General features: G+C 43.9%; 1 protein-coding gene across 1 annotated transcript in view; it reads right to left on the bottom strand.

Moving 5' to 3' along the window:
• Positions 1-22,198, bottom strand: part of isy1 (ISY1 spliceosome associated protein) — a 39,087-nt gene that overhangs the window by 5,782 nt on the left and 11,107 nt on the right. The window contains exons 2-7 of the mRNA XM_036950999.2: positions 21,064-21,086; positions 13,673-13,724; positions 13,416-13,524; positions 13,208-13,320; positions 3,434-3,551; positions 3,213-3,335 (exon numbers count right to left, since the gene is read on the bottom strand). Coding sequence (XP_036806894.1) covers positions 3,213-3,335; positions 3,434-3,551; positions 13,208-13,320; positions 13,416-13,524; positions 13,673-13,724; positions 21,064-21,086 — 538 coding nt within the window. The remainder of the gene's footprint in view (positions 1-3,212; positions 3,336-3,433; positions 3,552-13,207; positions 13,321-13,415; positions 13,525-13,672; positions 13,725-21,063; positions 21,087-22,198) is intronic.

Below are 22,198 nucleotides of genomic sequence, written 5' to 3'. Positions count from 1 at the left end.
TGTCACAACAGAGGGAAGGCTAATGTCACAACAGAGGGGAAGGCTAATGTCAACAGAGGGGAAGACTAATGGTACAACCTGGGACAACAGAGGGGAAGGCTAATGTCATAACCTAGAGTCATCTTTACTAAAGTCTTGTGCTGGCACGGTCCCTTTCCAGAGACACAGGAGGACTCCTGACTGACCTGCCCTACTCCTCACCATGGCCTCAGTACCACACACCCAGCAGGGAGGATATTAATCTACTGCAGAGGGGTGTCACCCAGCAGGGAGGATATTCATCTACTGCAGAGGGGTGTCACGCAGCAGGGAGGATATTAATATACTGTAGAGGGGTGTCACCCAGCAGGGAGGATATTAATATACTGTAGAGGGGTGTCACCCAGCAGGGAGGATATTAATCTACTGCAGAGGGGTGTCACCCAGCAGGGAGGATATTCATCTACTGCAGAGGGGTGTCACCCAGCAGGGAGGATATTCATCTACTGCAGAGGGGTGTCACCCAGCAGGGAGGATCTTAATATACTGTAGAGGGGTGTCACCCAGCAGGGAGGATATTAATATACTGTAGAGGGGTGTCACCCAGCAGGGAGGATATTAATATACTGTAGAGGGGTGTCACCCAGCAGGGAGGATATTAATATACTGCAGAGGGGTGTCACCCATCAGGGAGGATATAAATCTACTGCAGAGGGGTGTCACCCAGCAGGGAGGATATTAATATACTGCAGAGGGGTGTCACCCAGCAGGGAGGATATTAATATACTGTAGAGGGGTGTCACCCAGCAGGGAGGATATTAATCTACTGCAGAGGGGTGTCACCCAGCAGGGAGGATATTCATCTACTGCAGAGGGGTGTCACCCAGCAGGGAGGATATTAATCTACTGCAGAGGGGTGTCACCCATCAGGGAGGATATTCATCTACTGCAGAGGGGTGTCACCCAGCAGGGAGGATATTCATCTACTGCAGAGGGGTGTCACCCAGCAGGGAGGATCTTAATATACTGTAGAGGGGTGTCACCCAGCAGGGAGGATATTAATATACTGTAGAGGGGTGTCACCCAGCAGGGAGGATATTAATATACTGTAGAGGGGTGTCACCCAGCAGGGAGGATATTAATATACTGCAGAGGGGTGTCACCCATCAGGGAGGATATAAATCTACTGCAGAGGGGTGTCACCCAGCAGGGAGGATATTAATATACTGCAGAGGGGTGTCACCCAGCAGGGAGGATATTAATCTACTGCAGAGGGGTGTCACCCAGCAGGGAGGATATTCATCTACTGTAGAGGGGTGTCACCCAGCAGGGAGGATATTAATATACTGTAGAGGGGTGTCACCCAGCAGGGAGGATATTAATATACTGCAGAGGGGTGTCACCCATCAGGGAGGATATAAATCTACTGCAGAGGGGTGTCACCCAGCAGGGAGGATATTAATCTACTGCAGAGGGGTATCACCCATCAGGGAGGATATAAATCTACTGCAGAGGGGTGTCACCCAGCAGGGAGGATATTAATATACTGCAGAGGGGTGTCACCCAGCAGGGAGGATATTAATCTACTGCAGAGGGGTGTCACCCAGCAGGGAGGATATTCATCTACTGCAGAGGGGTGTCACCCAGCAGGGAGGATATTAATATACTGCAGAGGGGTGTCACCCAGCAGGGAGGATATTAATATACTGTAGAGGGGTGTCCCCCAGCAGGGAGGATATTAATATACTGCAGAGGGGTGTCACCCAGCAGGGAGGATATTAATATACTGTAGAGGGGTGTCACCCAGCAGGGAGGATATTAATATACTGCAGAGGGGTGTCACCCAGCAGGGAGGATATTAATATACTGCAGAGGGGTGTCACCCAGCAGGGAGGATATTAATATACTGTAGAGGGGTGTCACCCAGCAGGGAGGATATTAATATACTGCAGAGGGGTGTCACCCAGCAGGGAGGATATTACTGCAGAGGGGTGTCACGCAGCAGGGAGGATATTACTGCAGAGGGGTGTCACCCAGCAGGGAGGATATTAATATACTGCAGAGGGGTGTCACCCAGCAGGGAGGATATTACTGCAGAGGGGTGTCACCCAGCAGGGAGGATATTAATATACTGTAGAGGGGTGTCACCCAGCAGGGAGGATATTCATATACTGTAGAGGGGTGTCACCCAGCAGGGAGGATATTACTGCAGAGGGGTGTCACCCAGCAGGGAGGATATTACTGCAGAGGGGTGTCACGCAGCAGGGAGGATATTAATATACTGCAGAGGGGTGTCACCCAGCAGGGAGGATATTCATCTACTGCAGAGGGGTGTCACCCAGCAGGGAGGATATTCATCTACTGCAGAGGGGTGTCACCCAGCAGGGAGGATATTCATCTACTGCAGAGGGGTGTCACCCAGCAGGGAGGATATTCATCTACTGCAGAGGGGTGTCACCCAGCAGGGAGGATATTCATCTACTGCAGAGGGGTGTCACCCAGCAGGGAGGATATTAATCTACTGCAGAGGGGTGTCACCCAGCAGGGAGGATATTAATATACTGTAGAGGGGTGTCACCCAGCAGGGAGGATATTCATCTACTGCAGAGGGGTGTCACCCAGCAGGGAGGATATTAATCTACTGCAGAGGGGTGTCACGCAGCAGGGAGGATATTCATCTACTGCAGAGGGGTGTCACCCAGCAGGGAGGATATTAATCTACTGCAGAGGGGTGTCACCCAGCAGGGAGGATATTAATATACTGTAGAGGGGTGTCACCCAGCAGGGAGGATATTCATCTACTGCAGAGGGGTGTCACCCAGCAGGGAGGATATTCATCTACTGCAGAGGGGTGTCACCCAGCAGGGAGGATCTTAATATACTGTAGAGGGGTGTCACCCAGCAGGGAGGATATTAATCTACTGCAGAGGGGTGTCACCCAGCAGGGAGGATATTCATATACTGTAGAGGGGTGTCACCCAGCAGGGAGGATCTTAATATACTGTAGAGGGGTGTCACCCAGCAGGGAGGATCTTAATATACTGTAGAGGGGTGTCACCCAGCAGGGAGGATATTAATCTACTGCAGAGGGGTGTCACCCAGCAGGGAGGATATTAATATACTGCAGAGGGGTGTCACCCAGCAGGGAGGATATTCATCTACTGCAGAGGGGTGTCACCTAGCAGGGAGGATATTCATCTACTGCAGAGGGGTGTTACAGAGCAGGGGACTACCTTCTTTTTCGTACTCTTGCTCCAGAGGGACCAGCGCCCCATCATCCTCATCTCTGTATCCGTAGTACTCAGCATCGATGTCCTTCATTAGCTCCGCTCTGCTCTTCCTGGGGGGAGGGATGGCTGGGGGGGTGATCAGTACACATTCCATAGTGGTATCAAACATGGTATTAACCTAAACTGGATATCATCCATGGAGTATCAATTGCCAGTAAACCTACGTTCTTTCTCAAACAGCTCTCTGACTCCAGGCAGGTCTTTAGCTGCTCCAAAGTATTTATATCCTCTGTTTCCTGGGACCTCCTTCCCTTCATGGTCCAGCATCTTTGGTCCCACTCTCTGGAAGATAGATACAAGAGAACATAAAGATTGTTCAGGACAAGACTAACACTGTACTGAGAGTCACTTAATATCTCATTAACATTACATCAGTGATCAGGTAATGACTTGACTAGCTGTTTGATTTGGCTTTGGAATTTAGCCATTTTACCGGTGTCTTGGTTGTCTTCATGTGTTTCGTTCAGCTTTTTCACTTTGAACTTATCTGCTCCACCACACACCTGTTTGGTAAGGTTGAACACGACTTGTCCTACTCAGCTTCACAACAAAAACTTCTCCCACTAGTGTGTGAAACCTACTCCGGTTGCCTGGTGCTTGGATTACACCTGGCGATCTGTTCACCGTCTGCCCTGGCCTGTCTCCCCTTGTCTGGTACAGGTACCCCCGCCACACTCCCCCCTTCTGTCTCTCCCAAGCTTTTGCTCACCTCCAGCACATATGCACTTACACACACACCGCAGACTTTGGACTGATCAGAATTTTAGGGAGGCTAATTAACTTGAAGCTTATTATGTGAGCTTACTCAGAAACGCTTTAATTAACTAGTATAGACCTAGAGAGCTACTCTCTCAAGTTATCTTGTTGGGACGAGTGACTCTTTGAACTTACAATGGCCCCAAGTCATTACATAATTTCTCTTGTCCTTTAAGGTATTTGCCTCATGACTCCTGCACGCTTTGTTGACTATGAACTTGCTTGTTTACCCAGCCGTGGGACTGTGGGAATGTGTTTGTTCGCACACTCGCGACTGACCCTCTATTGGTTACACAGACTCTTGCCTCCCATCCTATTTTAACCACCTCTCGCCGGGTTTGTATTAATGTTACCTGATGAAATTGCTGTACAATATGACCTTGTTGCCATCTGATGCACAATCAAATGTCATAAATCAACATTGCAGAGCTCTCTCAGTCCTCTGCCGCGCCCTGATTGTATTACTGTTGATGATATCTGGAAATGTGCATGTACAGCCTGGCCCATCTACGGTTGCTAGCCCCAATTCTGACTTGTGCTCCGATTTCGGCTTTGTGGATTTTTGCTCTTGTAAAACAACCGACATGTACGTGTTTGTGAGAGTCTCACCTTTCCACAGATGGTGTGTGTAGCCCAAACTGTTAGGACACCACATATAGAAGTTGTCAGATTGGCTGGTCCAACTTCAGACGAGTCCCAAGACGCTTGTGGGGGTTGGAGAACACCATTGTGTTTGTGGGAGTCTCATTTCTCCATAGATGGTTCATAATAGTTTGTAAGCCAAACCGTTCGTACGCTACAGACAATTTTGTGAGAATACCGATTTTCGAGATGCCTCATGGTCTGACAAACACCAGTCTAACTCTGTCACCTTTCACCGCAGATGCGGAAGAGTGACATAGGCAGATGCAATGGATTGAGACCTCAGGGGCAGACCATTTTTCATACTTCCATAGAAGGTTTTGGAATGATAGAGTAAGGCATGTGACAATTCCAGAGCAATAAAAATGTGTCTTGTCCAGGCCACAGAGCAGTGCGCCATAGCCAATCAGAGCTACAGTAGGCCTATATGCAAGCAAGCCATTTGCCGCAGTCATATTGACAGTAGCACTCTCGCCGGTAAAACACCGGATCACTGCTGCTCTAATTTCCGTGATGCATTCAAGGCCCTCCTTCGTCCTCCTTTCGGGCAAATCTGATCACGACTCCATTTTTCTCCTCCCTTTCTATAGGCAAACTCAAAACAGGATGTACCCGTGCTAAGGACTATTCAAAGCTGGTCTGGCCAATCAGAATCGACGCTTCAAGATTGTTTTGATCATATGGACTGGGACATGTTCCGGGTAGCCTCAGAATAATATTGGCGTATACGCTGAGTCGGTGAGTGAGTTTATAAGGAAGAGTATAAGAGATGTTGTACCTACTGTGACTATTAAAACCTACCCTAACCAGAAAACATTGATAGATGGCGGAATTCGCGCAAAACAAAGTGCGAACCACCGCATTTAACCATGGAAGGTTGACTGGGAATATGAATAGTTATTCACTCCGCAAGGCAATCAAACAAGCGAAATGTCAGTATAGAGAAAAAATGGAGTCGCAAATCAACGGCTCAGACGCAAGACGTATGTGGCAGGGTCTACAGACAATCACGGACCACAAAAGGAAAACCAGCCAAGTCACGGACACCTACGTCTTGCTTCCAGACAATCTAAACACCTTCTTTGCCCGCTGTGAGGATAGCACAGTGCCACCGTCTTACCCCGTAGGGTTGGTCGATACTAATGCTATGCTATCATACTAATGCTAATGCTATGATGCGTCTTACCCCATAGGGTTGGTTGGAACTAATGCTATGATGCGTCTTACCCAGTAAGGTTGGTCGATACTAATGCTATGATGCGTCTTACCCCATAGGGTTGGTCGATACTAATGCTATGATGCGTCTTACCCCATAGGGTTGGTCGATACTCATTTTTTATTTTAATTTATTTCACCTTTATTTAACCAGGTAGGCAAGTTGAGAACAAGTTCTCATTTACAATTGCGACCTGGCCAAGATAAAGCAAAGCAGTTCGACAGATACAACGACACAGAGTTACACATGGAGTAAAACAAACATACAGTCAATAATACAGTATAAACAAGTCTATATACGATGTGAGCAAATGAGGTGAGAAGGGAGGTAAAGGCAAAAAAAGGCCATGGTGGCAAAGTAAATACAATATAGCAAGTAAAACACTGGAATGGTAGATTTGCAAAGGAAGAATGTGCAAAGCAGAAATTAAAAATAATGGGGTGCAAAGAAGCAAAATAAATAAATAAATAAATAAAATACAGTAGGGAAAGAGGTAGTTGTTTGGGCTAAATTATAGGTGGGCTATGTACAGGTGCAGTAATCTGTGAGCTGCTCTGACAGTTGGTGCTTAAAGCTAGTGAGGGAGATAAGTGTTTCCAGTTTCAGAGATTTTTGTAGTTCGTTCCAGTCATTGGCAGCAGACAACTGGAAGGAGAGGCGGCCAAAGAAAGAATTGGTTTTGGGGGTGACTAGAGAGATATACCTGCTGGAGCGTGTGCTACAGGTGGGAGATGCTATGGTGACCAGCGAGCTGAGATAAGGGGGGACTTTACCTAGCAGGGTCTTGTAGATGACATGGAGCCAGTGGGTTTGGCGACGAGTATGAAGCGAGGGCCAGCCAACGAGAGCATACAGGTCGCAATGGTGGGTAGTATATGGGGCTTTGGTGACAAAACGGATGGCACTGTGATAGACTGCATCCAATTTGTTGAGTAGGGTATTGGAGGCTATTTTGTAAATGACATCGCCAAAGTCAAGGATTGGTAGGATGGTCAGTTTTACAAGGGTATGTTTGGCAGCAAGAGCGAAGGATGCTTTGTTGCGAAATAGGAAGCCAATTCTAGATTGAACTTTGGATTGGAGATGTTTGATATGGGTCTGGAAGGAGAGTTTACAGTCTAACCAGACACCTAAGTATTTGTAGTTGTCCACGTATTCTAAGTCAGAGCCGTCCAGAGTAGTGATGTTGGACAGGCGGGTAGGTGCAGGTAGCGATCGGTTGAAGAGCATGCATTTAGTTGTACTTGTATTTAAGAGCAATTGGAGGCCACGGAAGGAGAGTTGTATGGCATTGAAGCCTGCCTGGAGGGTTGTTAACACAGTGTCCAAAGAAGGGCCGGAAGTATACAGAATGGTGTCGTCTGCGTAGAGGTGGATCAGAGACTCACCAGCAGCAAGAGCGACCTCATTGATGTATACAGAGAAGAGAGTCGGTCCAAGAATTGAACCCTGTGGCACCCCCATAGAGTGCCAGAGGTCCGGACAGCAGACCCTCCGATTTGACACACTGAACTCTATCAGAGAAGTAGTTGGTGAACCAGGCGAGGCAATCATTTGAGAAACCAAGGCTGTCGAGTCTGCCGATGAGGATGTGGTGATTGACAGAGTCGAAAGCCTTGGCCAGATCAATGAATACGGCTGCACAGTAATGTTTCTTATCGATGGCGGTTAAGATATCGTTTAGGACCTTGAGCGTGGCTGAGGTGCACCCATCACCAGCTCTGAAACCAGATTGCATAGCAGAGAAGGTATGGTTAGATTCAAAATGGTCAGTAATCTGTTTGTTGACTTGGCTTTCGAAGACCTTAGAAAGGCATGGTAGGATAGATATAGGTCTGTAGTAGTTTGGGTCAAGAGTGTCCCCCCCTTTGAAGAGGGGGATGACCGCAGCTGCTTTCCAATCTTTGGGAATCTCAGACGACACGAAAGAGAGGTTGAACAGGCTAATAATAGGGATGGCAACAATTTCGGAAGATAATTTTTGAAAGAAAGGGTCCAGATTGTCTAGCCCGGCTGATTTGTAGGGGTCCAGATTTTCAGCTGAACGGATTTGGGAGAAGGAGAAATGGGGAAGGCTTGGGCGAGTTGCTGTGGGGGGGTGCAGTGCTGTTGACCGGGGTAGGAGTAGCCAGGTGGAAAGCATGGCCAGCGGTAGAAAAATGCTTATTGAAATTCTCAATTATGGTGGATTTATCAGTGGTGACAGTGTTTCCTATCTTCAGTGCAGTGGGCAGCTGGGAGGAGGTGTTGTTATTCTCCATGGACTTTACAGTGTCCCAGAATTTTTTGAGTTAGTGTTGCAGGAAGCAAATTTCTGCTTGAAAAAGCTAGCCTTGGCTTTTCTAACTGCCTGTGTATAATGGTTTCTAGCTTCCCTGAACAGCTGCATATCACGGGGGCTGTTCGATGCTAATGCAGAACGCCATAGGATGTTTTTGTGTTGGTTAAGGGCAGTCAGGTCTGGGGAGAACCAAGGGCTATATCTGTTCCTGGTTCTAAATTTCTTGAATGGGGCATGTTTATTTAAGATGGTTAGGAAGGAATTTAAAAAAATATCCGGGCATCCTCTACTGACGGGATGAGATCAATATCCTTCCAGGATACCCCGGTCAGGTCGATTAGAAAGGCCTGCTCGCTGAAGTGTTTCAGGGAGCGTTTTACAGTGATGAGTGGAGGTCGTTTGACCGCTGACCCATTACGGATGCAGGCAATGAGGCAGTGATCGCTGAGATCTTGGTTGAAGACAGCAGAGGTGTATTTAGAGGGCAAGTTGATTAGGATGATATCTATGAGGGTGCCCGTGTTTAAGGCTTTGGGGAGGTACCTGGTAGGTTCATTGATCATTTGTGTGAGATTGAGGGCATCAAACTTAGATTGTAGAATGGCTGGGGTGTTAAGCATTTTCCAGTTTAGGTCGCCTAGCAGCACGAGCTCTGAAGATAGATGGGGGGCAATCAGTTCACATATGGTGTCCAGAGCACAGCTGGGGGCAGAGGGTGGTCTATAGTAGGTGGCAACGGTGAGAGACTTGTTTTTAGAGAGGTGGATTTTTAAAAGTAGAAGTTCAAATTGTTTGGGTACAGACCTGGATAGTAGGACAGAACTCTGCAGGCTATCTTTGCAGTCGATTGCAACAGAGAATGCTATGATGCGTCTTACCCAGTAGGGTTGGTCGATACTAATGCTATGATGCGTCTTACCCAGTAGGGTTGGTTGATACTAATGCTATGATGCGTCTTACAGTAGAAAAATAAGTCTATATACAATGTGAGCAAATGAGGTCATGGTGGCTAAGTAAATACAATATGGCAAGTAAAAAAAAGTTTTTTTAAATAAATAAATGTTGTCCTATAACCTAACTCACTACGGTAAGACAGCCTGTTCCTCAAGATTTGCCATTGCCTGCACTTGGCATCTGCCCAGGCTTTCAACATTATCATATTTTGTCATGATTCACCCAATTGCATTCTATTTCGCACAATATCATTTTTAATTTTTGTTCCTATAAGGCAGAGGGGGACTGAGGATGCTACACTCACCTTGGTGAACATGGTGGCTAGTCACCTTCAAAATGCTAAATCATATCACATTTTATTTATTGATTTTAGTTCAGCTTTCAATACAATGCAAAACCACACACTGCTGAAACAACTACTGGACCTGAACGTCAACGGAGGCCTGGCAATTTGGATGAAGGACTTCAACTGATCGCCCACAGAGGGTCCTCGTGAATGGGCCCTCTCTGATGAACTGATCCTGAACACAGGGGGGCCCCAGGGCTGTGTCCTCTCTCTGATGAACTGACCCTGAACACAGGGGGACCCCAGGGTTGTGTCCCCTCTCTGATGAACTGATCCTGAAAACAGGGGGACCCAGGGCTGTGTCCCCTCTCTGATGAACTGACCCTGAACACAGGGGCGCCCCAGGGCTGTGTCATTTCACCGTTGTTAGTCTTTATCTCCAAGGAAACAATGTGAGCCTTTTCAAGTACGCGGATGACATGGCTCTGGTAGAACTCTTTATTAAAGATGCTACGTCAGATGGGGACAGCTATTTATAAACAGACCAACAACCTTCAAGAATGGTGCCGGTCAAGTGCCCTCCACATCAATGTGGAAGAGACAAAGGAGATCATCATCAATGGCAACAACCTGCTAATGTCTCAACCACTGTCTCTGAACGACCAACCAGTGTTTCAAATACCCAGGGACACAAATTGATAACAATATGAGTTTTACAGAGAATACAGACTTAAAATAAATACAAAGCAAGTCAGCGCCTGTTTTTAAATCAGGAAATTGAAGGGGTTTGGGGTCAGCCAGGATGTTCTGGAGGATGTACAGCAGTCTGGTGGAGAGCATCCTCACGTTCATTATGACAGTCTGGTAATCTGAGCTGGTGAAGAGGATCCTCACATTCAATAAGACAGTCTGGTAATCTGAGCTGGTGGAGGAGCAACCTCACATTCAATATGACAGTCTGGTAATCTGAGCTGGTGAAGAGGATCCTCACATTCAATATGACAGTCTGGTAATCTGAGCTGGTGGAGAGGATCCTCACATTCAATATGACAGTCTGGTAATCTGAGCTGGTGAAGAGGATCCTCACATTCAATATGACAGTCTGGTCATTTGAACATGAGGAGTAAAAGAAAACAGACCAGAATAGTAAACACAGCCAGCAAAGTAGTTGGTCAACCACAGTCACATTTGAGCAGTTTGTTCAGCAAGGCAACCAAAAGGAAGGCACTGGCTGTCATTGGCGACCCCTCCCACCCTCTCCACACCATCAGTTTGAGAGGCTTCCCTCTGGCCGGCGCTTCAGAATGCCCATGGCCAAGAAGAATGTGTTCTAACATTCATTCCTTACTTGTGCTGTTGTACTACTAAATGCAAAGTAAATTGTATCGGTATTTGTACTTACAGTTGAAGTCGGAAGTTTACATACACCTTAGCCAATTACGTTTAAACTCAATTTTCACAATTCCTGACATTTAATCCTAGTAAAAATGCCCTGTTTTAGGGTCAGTTAGGATCACCAATGTGAAATGTCAGAATAATAGTTGAGAGAATGATTTATTTTAGCTTTTATTTATTTCATCACATTCCCAGTGGGTCAGAAGTTTACATGCACTCAATTAGTATTTGGTTGTATTGCCTTTAAATTGTTTAACTTGCCTCAAACGTTTTGAGTAGCCTTCCACAAGCTTCTCACAATACATTGGGTGAATTTTGGCCTCTTTGCTCGCACACGCTTTTTCAGTTCTGCCCACAAATTTTCTATAGGATTGAGGTCAGGGTTTTGTGATGGCCCCTTCAATACCTTGACTTTGTTGTACTTAAGCCATTTTTCCACAACTTTTGGAAGTATGCTTGGGGTCATTGTCCATTTAGAAGACCTATTTGCGACCAAGCTTTAACTTCCTGACTAATGTCTTGAGATGTTGCTTCAATATATCCACATATTTTTCCTACCTCATGATGCCATCTATTTTTTTAAAGTGCACCAGTCCCTTCTGCAGCAAAGCACCCCCACAACATGATGCTGCTTCAAGGTTGGGATGGTGTTCTTCGGCTTGCAAGCATCCCCCTTTTTCCTCCAAACATAACGATTGTCATTATGGCCAAAAATATATATTTTTGTTTCATCAAACAAGAGGAAGTTTCTCCAAAAAGTACAACCTTTGTCCCCATGTGCAGGTGCAAACTGTAGTCTGGCTTTTTATGGCGGTTTTGAGCAGTGGCTTCTTCCTTGCTGAGCAGCCTTCCAGGTTAAATCGAGATAGGACTAGTTTTACTGTGAATATAGACACTTTGTACCTGTTTTCTCCAGCATCTTCACAAGGTCCTTTGCTGTTGTTCTGGGATTGATTTGCACATTTCGCACCAAAGTATGTTCATCTCTAGGAGACAGAATGAGTCTACTTCCTGAACGGTATGACAGCTGCGTGGTCCCATGGTGTTTATACTTACGTACTATTGTTTGTACAGATGAACGTGGTACCTTCAGGCGTTTGGAAATTGCTCCCAAGGTTGAACCAGACTTGTGGAGGTCTACAATTGTTTTTTCTTCTGAGGTCTTGGCTGATTTCTTTGGATTTTCCCATTATGCCAAGCAAAGAGGCACTGAGTTTGAAGGTAGGCCTTGAAATACATCCACAGGTACACCTCCAATTGACTCAAATTATGTCAATTAGCCTATCAGAAGGTTCTAAAGCCATGACATCATTTTCTGGAATTTTCCAAGCTGTTTAAAGGCAGAGTCAACTTAGTATATGTAAACTTTGACCCACTGGAATTGTGATAGTGAAAAATAACTTGTGTCATGCACAAAGTAGATGTCCTAACTGACTTGCCAAAACTGTAGTTTGTTAACAAGAAATCTGTGGAGTGGTTGAAAAACAAGTTGTTAGTGAATGTATTAATGTCCTCTGTGTTGTTAGTGAATGTATTAATGTCTTCTGTGTTGTTAGTGAATGTGTTAATGTCCTCTGTGTTGTTAGTGAATGTATTAATGTCCTCTGTTGTTAGTGAATGTATTAATGTCCTCTGTGTTGTTAGTGAATGTATAAATGTCTTCTCTGTGTTGTTAGTGAATGTATTAATGTCCTCTGTGTTGTTAGTGAATGTATTAATGTCTTCTGTGTTGTTAGTGAATGTGTTAATGTCCTCTGTGTTGTTAGTGAATGTATTAATGTCCTCTGTGTTGTTAGTGAATGTGTTAATGTCCTCTGTGTTGTTAGTAAATGTATTAATGTCCTCTGTGTTGTTAGTGAATGTATTAATGTCCTCTGTGTTGTTAGTGAATGTATTAATGTCTTCTGTGTTGTTAGTGAATGTGTTAATGTCCTCTGTGTTGTTAGTGAATGTATTAATGTCCTCTGTGTTGTTAGTGAATGTGTTAATGTCCTCTGTGTTGTTAGTAAATGTATTAATGTCCTCTGTGTTGTTAGTGAATGTATTAATGTCCTCTGTGTTGTTAGTGAATGTATTAATGTCCTCTGTGTTGTTAGTGAATGTATTAATGTCTTCTGTGTTGTTAGTGAATGTGTTAATGTCCTCTGTGTTGTTAGTGAATGTATTAATGTCTTCTGTGTTGTTAGTGTATGTATTAATGTCCTCTGTTGTTAGTGAATGTATTAATGTCCTCTGTTGTTAGTGAATGTAACATGATGGACTGACTGGTTTAAATATGATGATGTAAGAATGTATGTGTATGTGATCCTTTTAATGGAAGGCGATATAAAAGAAACAATTCCATCCTGGATGGAGGGGGGGCACATAACCACCATAGGATAAAGGTTGAAATCTCCCAACTCTATTACCCCGTAGTCAGGTCCTCCCAGCTCCTTGATCCTGACCTCCCAGTGACCTTTCTCTCTCAGCAACTTATTGATCTCATCGTTCAGGTCCCGGATCTTAAACTCTCCCAGACCAGCTATCAGAGAATAACAGGCAAACACATGGATGAGGTTATGCTCTTCATTCATAAACATTTATTAACGGTTCAATGTCACATGTAGGACAACTCACCATTTTGAATCTGAGCAACTTTCTTGGAGATCTCACTGATAATCTGTCGTCTCCACTTCTCTGCTTTAGGCAGCTCAGTACATTCTGAGGCCAGGAACGGTCTCCTCTCCTGGAACAGTCAACAAACATGTCAGGATAACAACACAAGAGCCACGACGACATTACTTTATGGTGTTTAGTGAACTCTGGGACAAGAAATCTCAAATTTGTAATCATTCCCCTAAAGGACATTAGGACATCATCATCATCTTCCTCACCCTGACTTTGCCCTCCTCCAGCTGAGCATTTCTGAACCGGGCCAAGGCCGTCCTGGGGAGACGAGGTGTATTTCACAAGTTAATACAAATACATACTGATAAATAATACATTCATGACCAGTACATAGAGTAGCCAGCCAGGCGCCCCCGGCCCGGGGGACTTGGCCACTTTGGGTTCACATCTGGTGCACCCAAATGCCCCCCTGGTGCACCCAAATGCCCCCCTGGTGCACCCAAATGCCCCCCTGGTGCACCCAAATGCATTGGTTCAATCTGAAATACACAGAGAAACTGAATACTTAATTGAATTTACCTCTCAGATTGGGAACATGTGTTGTGGTATTGTGTAGAAAGACATTACTTCACAATTGAAATAACTGAAAGTTGCTAGTTGTTCTGGATATGGTCTAGGTCTAGGCCAATGTGACCAGGACTATTTTCTAAGTAAGAGAACAGTAAACCTTTAACATTTAAATTGTCTTCTCTTGCAATTAAAATATTCTTTACAGTTTTACAGCAAAATATGAATTGCCACAAAGATGTTTGTTTTTCAAATTATGAATTATATAAATTTGAAATGAAGTAAATAGCCCACATTATCTTGAAAAATAATTTAAAGGTTTTGTTTTCCCAGGTTTCCGTTTATAGCATGATTTTTTTTTTACAGAAAAACAACTAAATGGAATGTTAAGTCCACAACAATGCTTAAACCACATGAGGAAACCACTTTTGAGAAATGTATTTGTGGTTTTAGTTATCCTTTAATTAAAGTGAGCACCAAGCAAGAGGCCATTTAGCTGGGTTTTTGTAGTTCACGAGTGATGGTAGAGTTTGCCAAACAAACACCCACTGGTTGATGAAAATCATCATTATATCATTCTGCCAGGTAAACATAGGCTACTTTGCAGGTTTTTGGGAAAACTTTCCCTCTCCCAGAAGACTGTTTTCATTAATATCATCGCTAACGGCTACATAAACGCAGGGGCATTCTGGTTGCCTATTCAGAAATTTGCAGGAAATACGAATCACTGAAGCATTCGGTTCATGTCTTATGATAAACTTGGGAAAATGAATAAGTGTTCAATACATTCAGTTGATTCCCTACTAAGGTCAATACATTTCTGAAGATGGTTTCATTCTGTTTTAATGTGTGGATTCTGTGAGGGCCCTAACGATCATATTTGGACCAGAATGAGGCTCTCCACTACCAACAGTGATGATTCACCATCTTCATGGAATATTTTCATAATTTATCTGCAGATGTTCACCAAAAAGTCCACCAGTATCCTATGAAAATGAGGGTGCCAAATGAACAGCTTTCTCACCGATGTGATTCGGTGGGCTATACTGACTAACGAGAGTCTCGCACTTTGCCATCATTGTCTGGCAAGCCCAAATATCCTAGGAAAGGAAACCTAGGAATTATTTTGGTTTACTTGTCCCGATGCGATTCGTTAAGTATTCAATCCCCTTTACTTTTTCCACATTTTGTTACAGCCTTCTTCTAAAATTGTTAAAGTTTTTTTTTTCCCCTTCACCAATAGACACACAATACACACACACACCATAACGACAAAGCAAAATCCTTGGATTACCAGGACGTGGGTTAGGGTTAGAACTCAAAGCATGCGGCAGGGTAGCCTAGTGGTTAGAGCGTTGGACTAGTAACCGGAAGTTTGCAAGTTCAAATCCCCGAGCTGACAAGGTACAAATCTGTCATTCTGCCCCTGAACAGGCAGTTAACCCACTGTTCCTAGGCCGTCATTGAAAATAAGAATTTGTTCTTAACTGACTTGCCTAGTTAAATAAAGGTCAAATAAAAAATATAATGCATGGACCGCCTGGCAAGTGTCTTAACTGACATGTTCAACCTCTCCCTGACTGAGTCTGTTATACCTACATGTTTCAAGTAGACCACCATAGTCCCTGTGCCCAAGGAAGCGAAAGTAACCTGCTCTATGGCTCACATTAACAGCATCCTCCCGGACACCCTAAACCCACTCCAAATCGCATACCGCCCCAACAGATCCACAGATCCGCACTGCCTTTTCCCACCTGGACAAAGGGAACACCTATGTGAGAATGCTGTTCATTGACTACAGCTCAACACCAGAGTGCCCACAAAGTTCATCACTAAGCTAAGGACTCTGGGACCCACCTCCCTCTGCAACTGGATCCTGGACTTTCTGACAAGCCGCCCCAGGTGGTAAGGGTAGGCAACAACACGTCTGCCACGCTGATCCTCAAAACTGGGGCCACACAGGGGTGTGAACTTTAGTCCCCTCCTGTACTCCCTGTTCACCCACGACTCAATACCATCATTAAGTTTGCTGACGACAACAGCGGTCAGGCCTGATCACAGACAATGATGAGAGCCTATAGTGAGGTGGTCAGAGAACTGGCAGTGTGGAGCCAGGACAAAAACCTCTCCCTCAATGTGAGCAAGACAACAGCCTGTAGTGGAGCGGGTTGAGAGTTTCCTTGGCGTCCACGTCACCAATGAACTATCTTGGTCCAAACACAACAAGACAGTTGTGAAGAGGGCACAACAACACTTTTTCCCCCTCAGGAGACTGAAAAGATTTGGCATGGGTCCCCAGATGCTCAAAACGTTCTACAGCTGCACCACCAAGAGCATCACTGCCTGGTATGGCAACTGCTCGGCATCTGACCTTAAGGCGGCAGAGGGTAGTGCGAATGGCCCAGTACATCACTGGGGACAAGCTTCCAGCCAACCAGGACCTATACATTAGGCGGTGTCAGAGGAAGGCCCATAAAATTGTCATAGACTCCCGTCACCCAAGTCATAGAATGTTCTCTGCTACCGCACGGCAAGCTGTTCCAGAGCGCCAAGTCTAGGACCAAAAGGCTCCTAAACAGCTTCTACCCCCAAGCCATAAGATTGCTGAACAATTAATCAAATGGCCTGTACCCCAGCAAACTGACTCGGTACCGGTACCCCCTGTATACAGCCTCGTTATGTTACTTTATTTTTTTGTAAATATTTTCTTAACTCTTCTTGAACTGCACTGTTGGTTAAGGGCTTGTAAGTAAGCATTTCACAGTAAGCTCTACACTTGTATTTGGCACATGTGACAAATACATCTTGATTTGATTGAAAAAACAGGATTTTAGACATTTGGGCAAATGTATATATAAAAAACTGATATGACATAAGTATTCAGACCCTTTACTCAGTATTTTGTTGAAGCACCTTTGGCAGCGATTACAGCCTTCGAGTCTTCGTGGGTATAACCATACAAGGTTGGCACACCTGTATTTGGGGAGTTTCTCTCATTCTTCTCTGCAGATCCTCAAGCTCTGGCAGGTTGGATGGGGAGCGTTGCTGCAAAGCTATTTTTTAGGTCTCTCCAGAGATGTTCGATCGGGTTCAAGTCCGGGCTCTGGCTGGGCCACTCAAGGACATTCAGAGACTTGTCCCGAAGACCATACTGCGTTGTCTTGGCTCTGTGCTTAGGGTCGTTGTCCTGTTGGAAGATGAACCTTCGTCCCAGTCTGAGGTCCTGAGTGCTCTGGAGCAGGTGTTCATCAAGGATCTCTCAGTACTTTGCTCCGTTCACCTTTGCCAGTCCCTGCCGCTGAAAAACATCCCCACAGCATGATGCTGCCACCACCATGCTTCACCGTAGGGATGGTGCCAGGTCTCCTCCAGACGTGACACCTGGCATTTCAGGTCAAAGAGTTCAATCTTAGTTTCATCAAATTAAAATTGTATTTGTCACATGCGCCGAAAACAACAGGTGTAGGTAGACCTTACAGTGAAATGCTTACTTACAAGCCCTTAACCAACAATGCAGTTAAGAAAAAATAAGTGTAAAGTAAAGAAATTCAATAACAGTAACAAATAATTAAAGAGCAGCAAGAAAATATCAATAGCGTGGCTATATATAGGGGGTACCGGTCAGTCGAGGTAATATGTACATGTAGGTAGAGGTACAGTGACTATGCATCAGACAAGATAACCTTGTTTCTCATGGTCAGAGTCCTTTAGGTGCCTTTTACTGAGGAGTGGCTTCTGGCCACTCTACCATAAAGGCATGATTGGTAGAGTGCTGCAGAGATGGTTGTCCTTCTGGAAGGTTCTCCCATCTCCACAGAGGAACTCTGGAGCTCTGTCAGTGGCCATAGGGTTCTTGGTCACCTCCCCCGATTGCTTAGTTTGGCCGTGCGGCCAGCTCTAGGAAGAGTCTTGGTGGTTTGAAACTTCTTCCATTTCAGAATGATGGAGGCCACTGTGTTCTTGGGGACATTTAATGCTGCAGAAATGTTTTGGTACCCTTCCCAGGATCTGTGCCTCGACACAATCCTGTCTCGGAGCTCTACGGACAATTCCTTTGACCTCATGGCTTGGTTTTTGCTCTGACATGCGCTGTCAACTGTGGGACATTATATAGACAAGTGTGTGTCTTTCCAAATCATGTCCAATCAACTGAATTTACCACAGGTGACTCCAATCAAGTTGTGTAAACATCAAGGATGATCAACGGAAACAGAATGCACCTGAGCATAATTTAAATTTCTCATAGCAAAGGGTCTGAATACTTATGGAAATAAGGTATCCGTTTTTTTATTTGTAATAGTTTTGCAAAATTTTCTAAAAACCCGTTTTCACTTTGTCATCATGGGGCATTGTGTGTAGATTGATGAGGATGTTATTTATTTAATACATTTTAGAATAAGGCTGTTTATTGTAACATAACAAAATGTGGAAAAAGTCAAGGGGTCGGAATACTTCCCGAATGCACTGTACATGGCATGATTTAAGATTTTATTTTTAACTAGGCAAGTCACTTAATTACAATGACAGCCTAGGAACAGACACCCAGGAATAGTGGGTCAACTGCCTTGTTCAGGGACAGATTTTTAACCTTGTCGGCTCGGGGATTCGATCTAGCAACCTTTCGGTTACTGGCCCACCACTAGGCTACCTACTGTCCCAGAGACTTTATTCAGTCAGTTTAACACCTTCTATATAAACTAGTCAGCACTTGCTGTTCAGTTTAGAGGTCGACCGATTATGATTTTTCAATGCCGATGCCAATTAAAACAGGTCTTTTTTTTTTCTTTCTTTCTTTCTTTGTAATGACAATTACAACAATACTGAATGAACACTTATTTTAACTTAATATAATACATCAATAAAATCAATTTAGCCTCAAATAAATAATGAAACATGTTCAATTTGGTTTAAATAATGCAAAAACAAAGTAAAAGAGCAATATGTGCCATGTAGAAAAGCTAACGTTTAAGTTCCTTGCTCAGAACATATGAAAGGTTCCTTTTAACATGAGTCTTTAATATTCCCAGGTAACAAGTTTTAGGTTGTAGTTATTATAGGAATTATAGGACTATTTCTCTCTATATCATTTTGTATTTCATATACCTTTGACTATTGGATGTTCTTATAGGCACTTTAGTATTGCCAGTGTAACAGCATAGCTTCCGTCCCTCTCCTCGCTCCTACCTGGGCTCGAACCAGGAACACATCGACAACAGCCACCCTCGAAGCATTGTTACCCATCGCTCCACAAAAGCCGTGGCCCATGCAGAATAAGGGGAACAACTACTTCAAGGTCTCAGAGCGAGTGATGTCACCGATTGAAAAGCTATCAGCGCGCACCCCGCTAACTAGCTAGCCATTTCACATCGGTTACACCAGCCTCATCTCGGGAGTTGATAGGCTTGAAGTCATAAACAGCTCAATACTTGAAGCACAGCGAAGAGCTGCTGGAATGAATGCTTTAGCCTGCTGCCTACCACCGCTCAGTCAGACTGCTCTATCAAATCATAGACTTAATTATAACATAATAACACACAGAAATACAAGCCTTAGGTCATTAATATGGTCAAATCCGGAAACTATCATTTCGAAAACAAAACGTTTACTTTTTCAGTGAAATACGGAACCGTTCCGTATTTTATCCAACGGGCGGCATCCATAAGTCTAAATATTGCTGTTACATTGCACAACCTTCAATGTTATTCAATGTTAAATAAACTTCAGTTAGTGCTAAATATGGCTGCTAGAATCCTGACTAGAAACAAAAAATTTGATCATATTACTCCAGTGCTAGCCTCCCTACACTGGCTTCCTGTCAAAGCAAGGGCTGATTTCAAGGTTTTACTGCTAACCTACAAAGCATTACATGGGCTTGCTCCTACCTATCTCTCTGATTTGGTCCTGCCGTACATACCTACACGTACGCTACGGTCACAAGACGCAGGCCTCCTAATTGTCCATAGAATTTCTAAGCAAACAGCTGGAGGCAGGGCTTTCTCCTAAAGAGCTCCATTTTTATGGATTGGTCTGCCTACCCATGTCAGAGACGCAAATTCGGTCTCAACCTTTAAGTCTTTACTGAAGACTTATCTCTTCAGTGGGTCATATGATTGAGGGCTATATAAATCAATTTGATGTCATAATTACGTAAAATTCTGGCAAATTAGTTTTCAACGAGCCAGGCGGCCCAAACTGTTGCATATACCCTGACTCTGCATGCAATGAACGCAAGAGAAGTGACACAATTTACCTAGTTAAAAGAAATTCATGTTAACAGGCAATATTAACTAAATATGCAGGTTTAAAAATATATACTTGTGTATTGATTTTAAGAAAGGCGTTGATGTTTATGGTTAGGTACACATTGGTGCAACGACTGCTTTTTTACCGAATGCGCTTGTTAAATAACTATTTGGCGAAGTAGTCTATGATTCAATGGTAAATTAACAGGCATCGATTATATGCAACGCAGGACAAGCTAGATAAACTAGTAATATCATCGACCATATCATCCACGAGCATCATGCTCTCTCTTCCTCCTTGGTGTAAAGAAATTCAACTGCAACTAGAGATGTGAGCATCTCATTATATACACTTCTCCACCCTAACAATGGGATTAAGTCCATAGAAATGCATAGGGCTTATTTTGGACAGATTTTGGCGAGAGTGAAACCTGTCGCGTCGCCTCTTCCTCTCTGCTGTGATTCCGTTATCGCTGGCTTTGTGACTGACTGTCCTATCAATAGATCACCTGGAGATGCATATTGTTCATTCTAGCAGGAAAGGACTCGACAGACTAGCGAATTGAAACTTTTAAAAGAAAAGTAGCCTAGTTAATATGAAATGGAAAACGTAGCTTGACTGAAAATGAGCCTGTAACCAGCTGATTAGTCGACAGCCGGCGTGAATAGAAAACACTGTATCAGTTAGACACCAGAGCATAACATAGTGAGCGACATGTTCAGTGGCTACATGACAGAGACACCACGTAGACTATAAACAGAAATAGCATCAGTATTCTCTCACATTAATTTATGACAGTGGGCCTATGGCTCAATATAATCACAATATAAGACAAGCATATACTTACATGGCCTTCTCTGCATTACGAGCCTATTAGAAAGAAAACAACAAATGGTCAATCCATTTGAACCCAATCACTTTGACAGCACCCCTTTCTATTTGAACAAAACTTTCCATACATATTTGCCCATTATAGAAGTGCTCAGAGAGTTCATTTTTGCACCTAAATGCCAAAACAAACGATAACAGGGTTTTTAACTTGTGCGAAAAAGAGTCCATAACACCATCGGCCAAACGGGTGACTGAAAACTAGTAAAGTACATAGGAAGGATCTGAAATAATTGTCTGCGCTTGGTTGGTGACCACCGCCAAAGACAATGTTAACGCCCCCTAGCGGCCAGCTATAAAAGAAAATGTACCATAAAAAAGACTGCTGTAGTCTAGGTCTATCTGGTAATATAGAGATGTGTAGTAGTCTAGGTCTATCTGGTAATATAGAGATGTGTAGTAGTCTAGGTCTATCTGGTAATATAGAGATGTGTAGTAGTCTAGGTCTATCTGGTAATATAGAGATGTGTAGTAGTCTAGGTCTATCTGGTACTATAGAGATGTGTAGTAGTCTAGGTCTATCTGGTAATATAGAGATGTGTAGTAGTCTAGGTCTATCTGGTACTATAGAGATGTGTAGTAGTCTAGGCCTATCTGGTAATATAGAGATGTGTAGTAGTCTAGGTCTATCTGGTAATATAGAGATGTGTAGTAGTCTAGGTCTATCTGGTACTATAGAGATGTGTAGTAGTCTAGGTCTATCTGGTACTATAGAGATGTGTAGTAGTCTAGGTCTATCTGGTACTATAGAGATGTGTAGTAGTCTAGGTCTATCTGGTAATATAGAGATGTGTAGTAATCTAGGTCTATCTGGTACTATAGAGATGTGTAGTAGTCTAGGTCTATCTGGTACTATAGAGATGTGTAGTAGTCTAGGTCTATCTGGTAATATAGAGATGTGTAGTAGTCTAGGTCTATCTGGTACTATAGAGATGTGTAGTAGTCTAGGTCTATCTGGTACTATAGAGATGTGTAGTAGTCTAGGTCTATCTGGTACTATAGAGATGTGTAGTAGTCTAGGTCTATCTGGTACTATAGAGATGTGTAGTAGTCTAGGTCTATCTGGTACTATAGAGATGTGTAGTAGTCTAGGT

The sequence above is a fragment of the Oncorhynchus mykiss genome, chromosome 17 (assembly GCF_057628025.1).
Source record: "Oncorhynchus mykiss isolate SJ-2025 chromosome 17, ASM5762802v1, whole genome shotgun sequence".
In the NCBI taxonomy this organism is placed as follows: domain Eukaryota; kingdom Metazoa; phylum Chordata; class Actinopteri; order Salmoniformes; family Salmonidae; genus Oncorhynchus; species Oncorhynchus mykiss.
The sequence above is the reverse complement of the archived record's forward strand: the minus strand, read 5'-3'. Positions and strand labels throughout refer to the sequence as shown.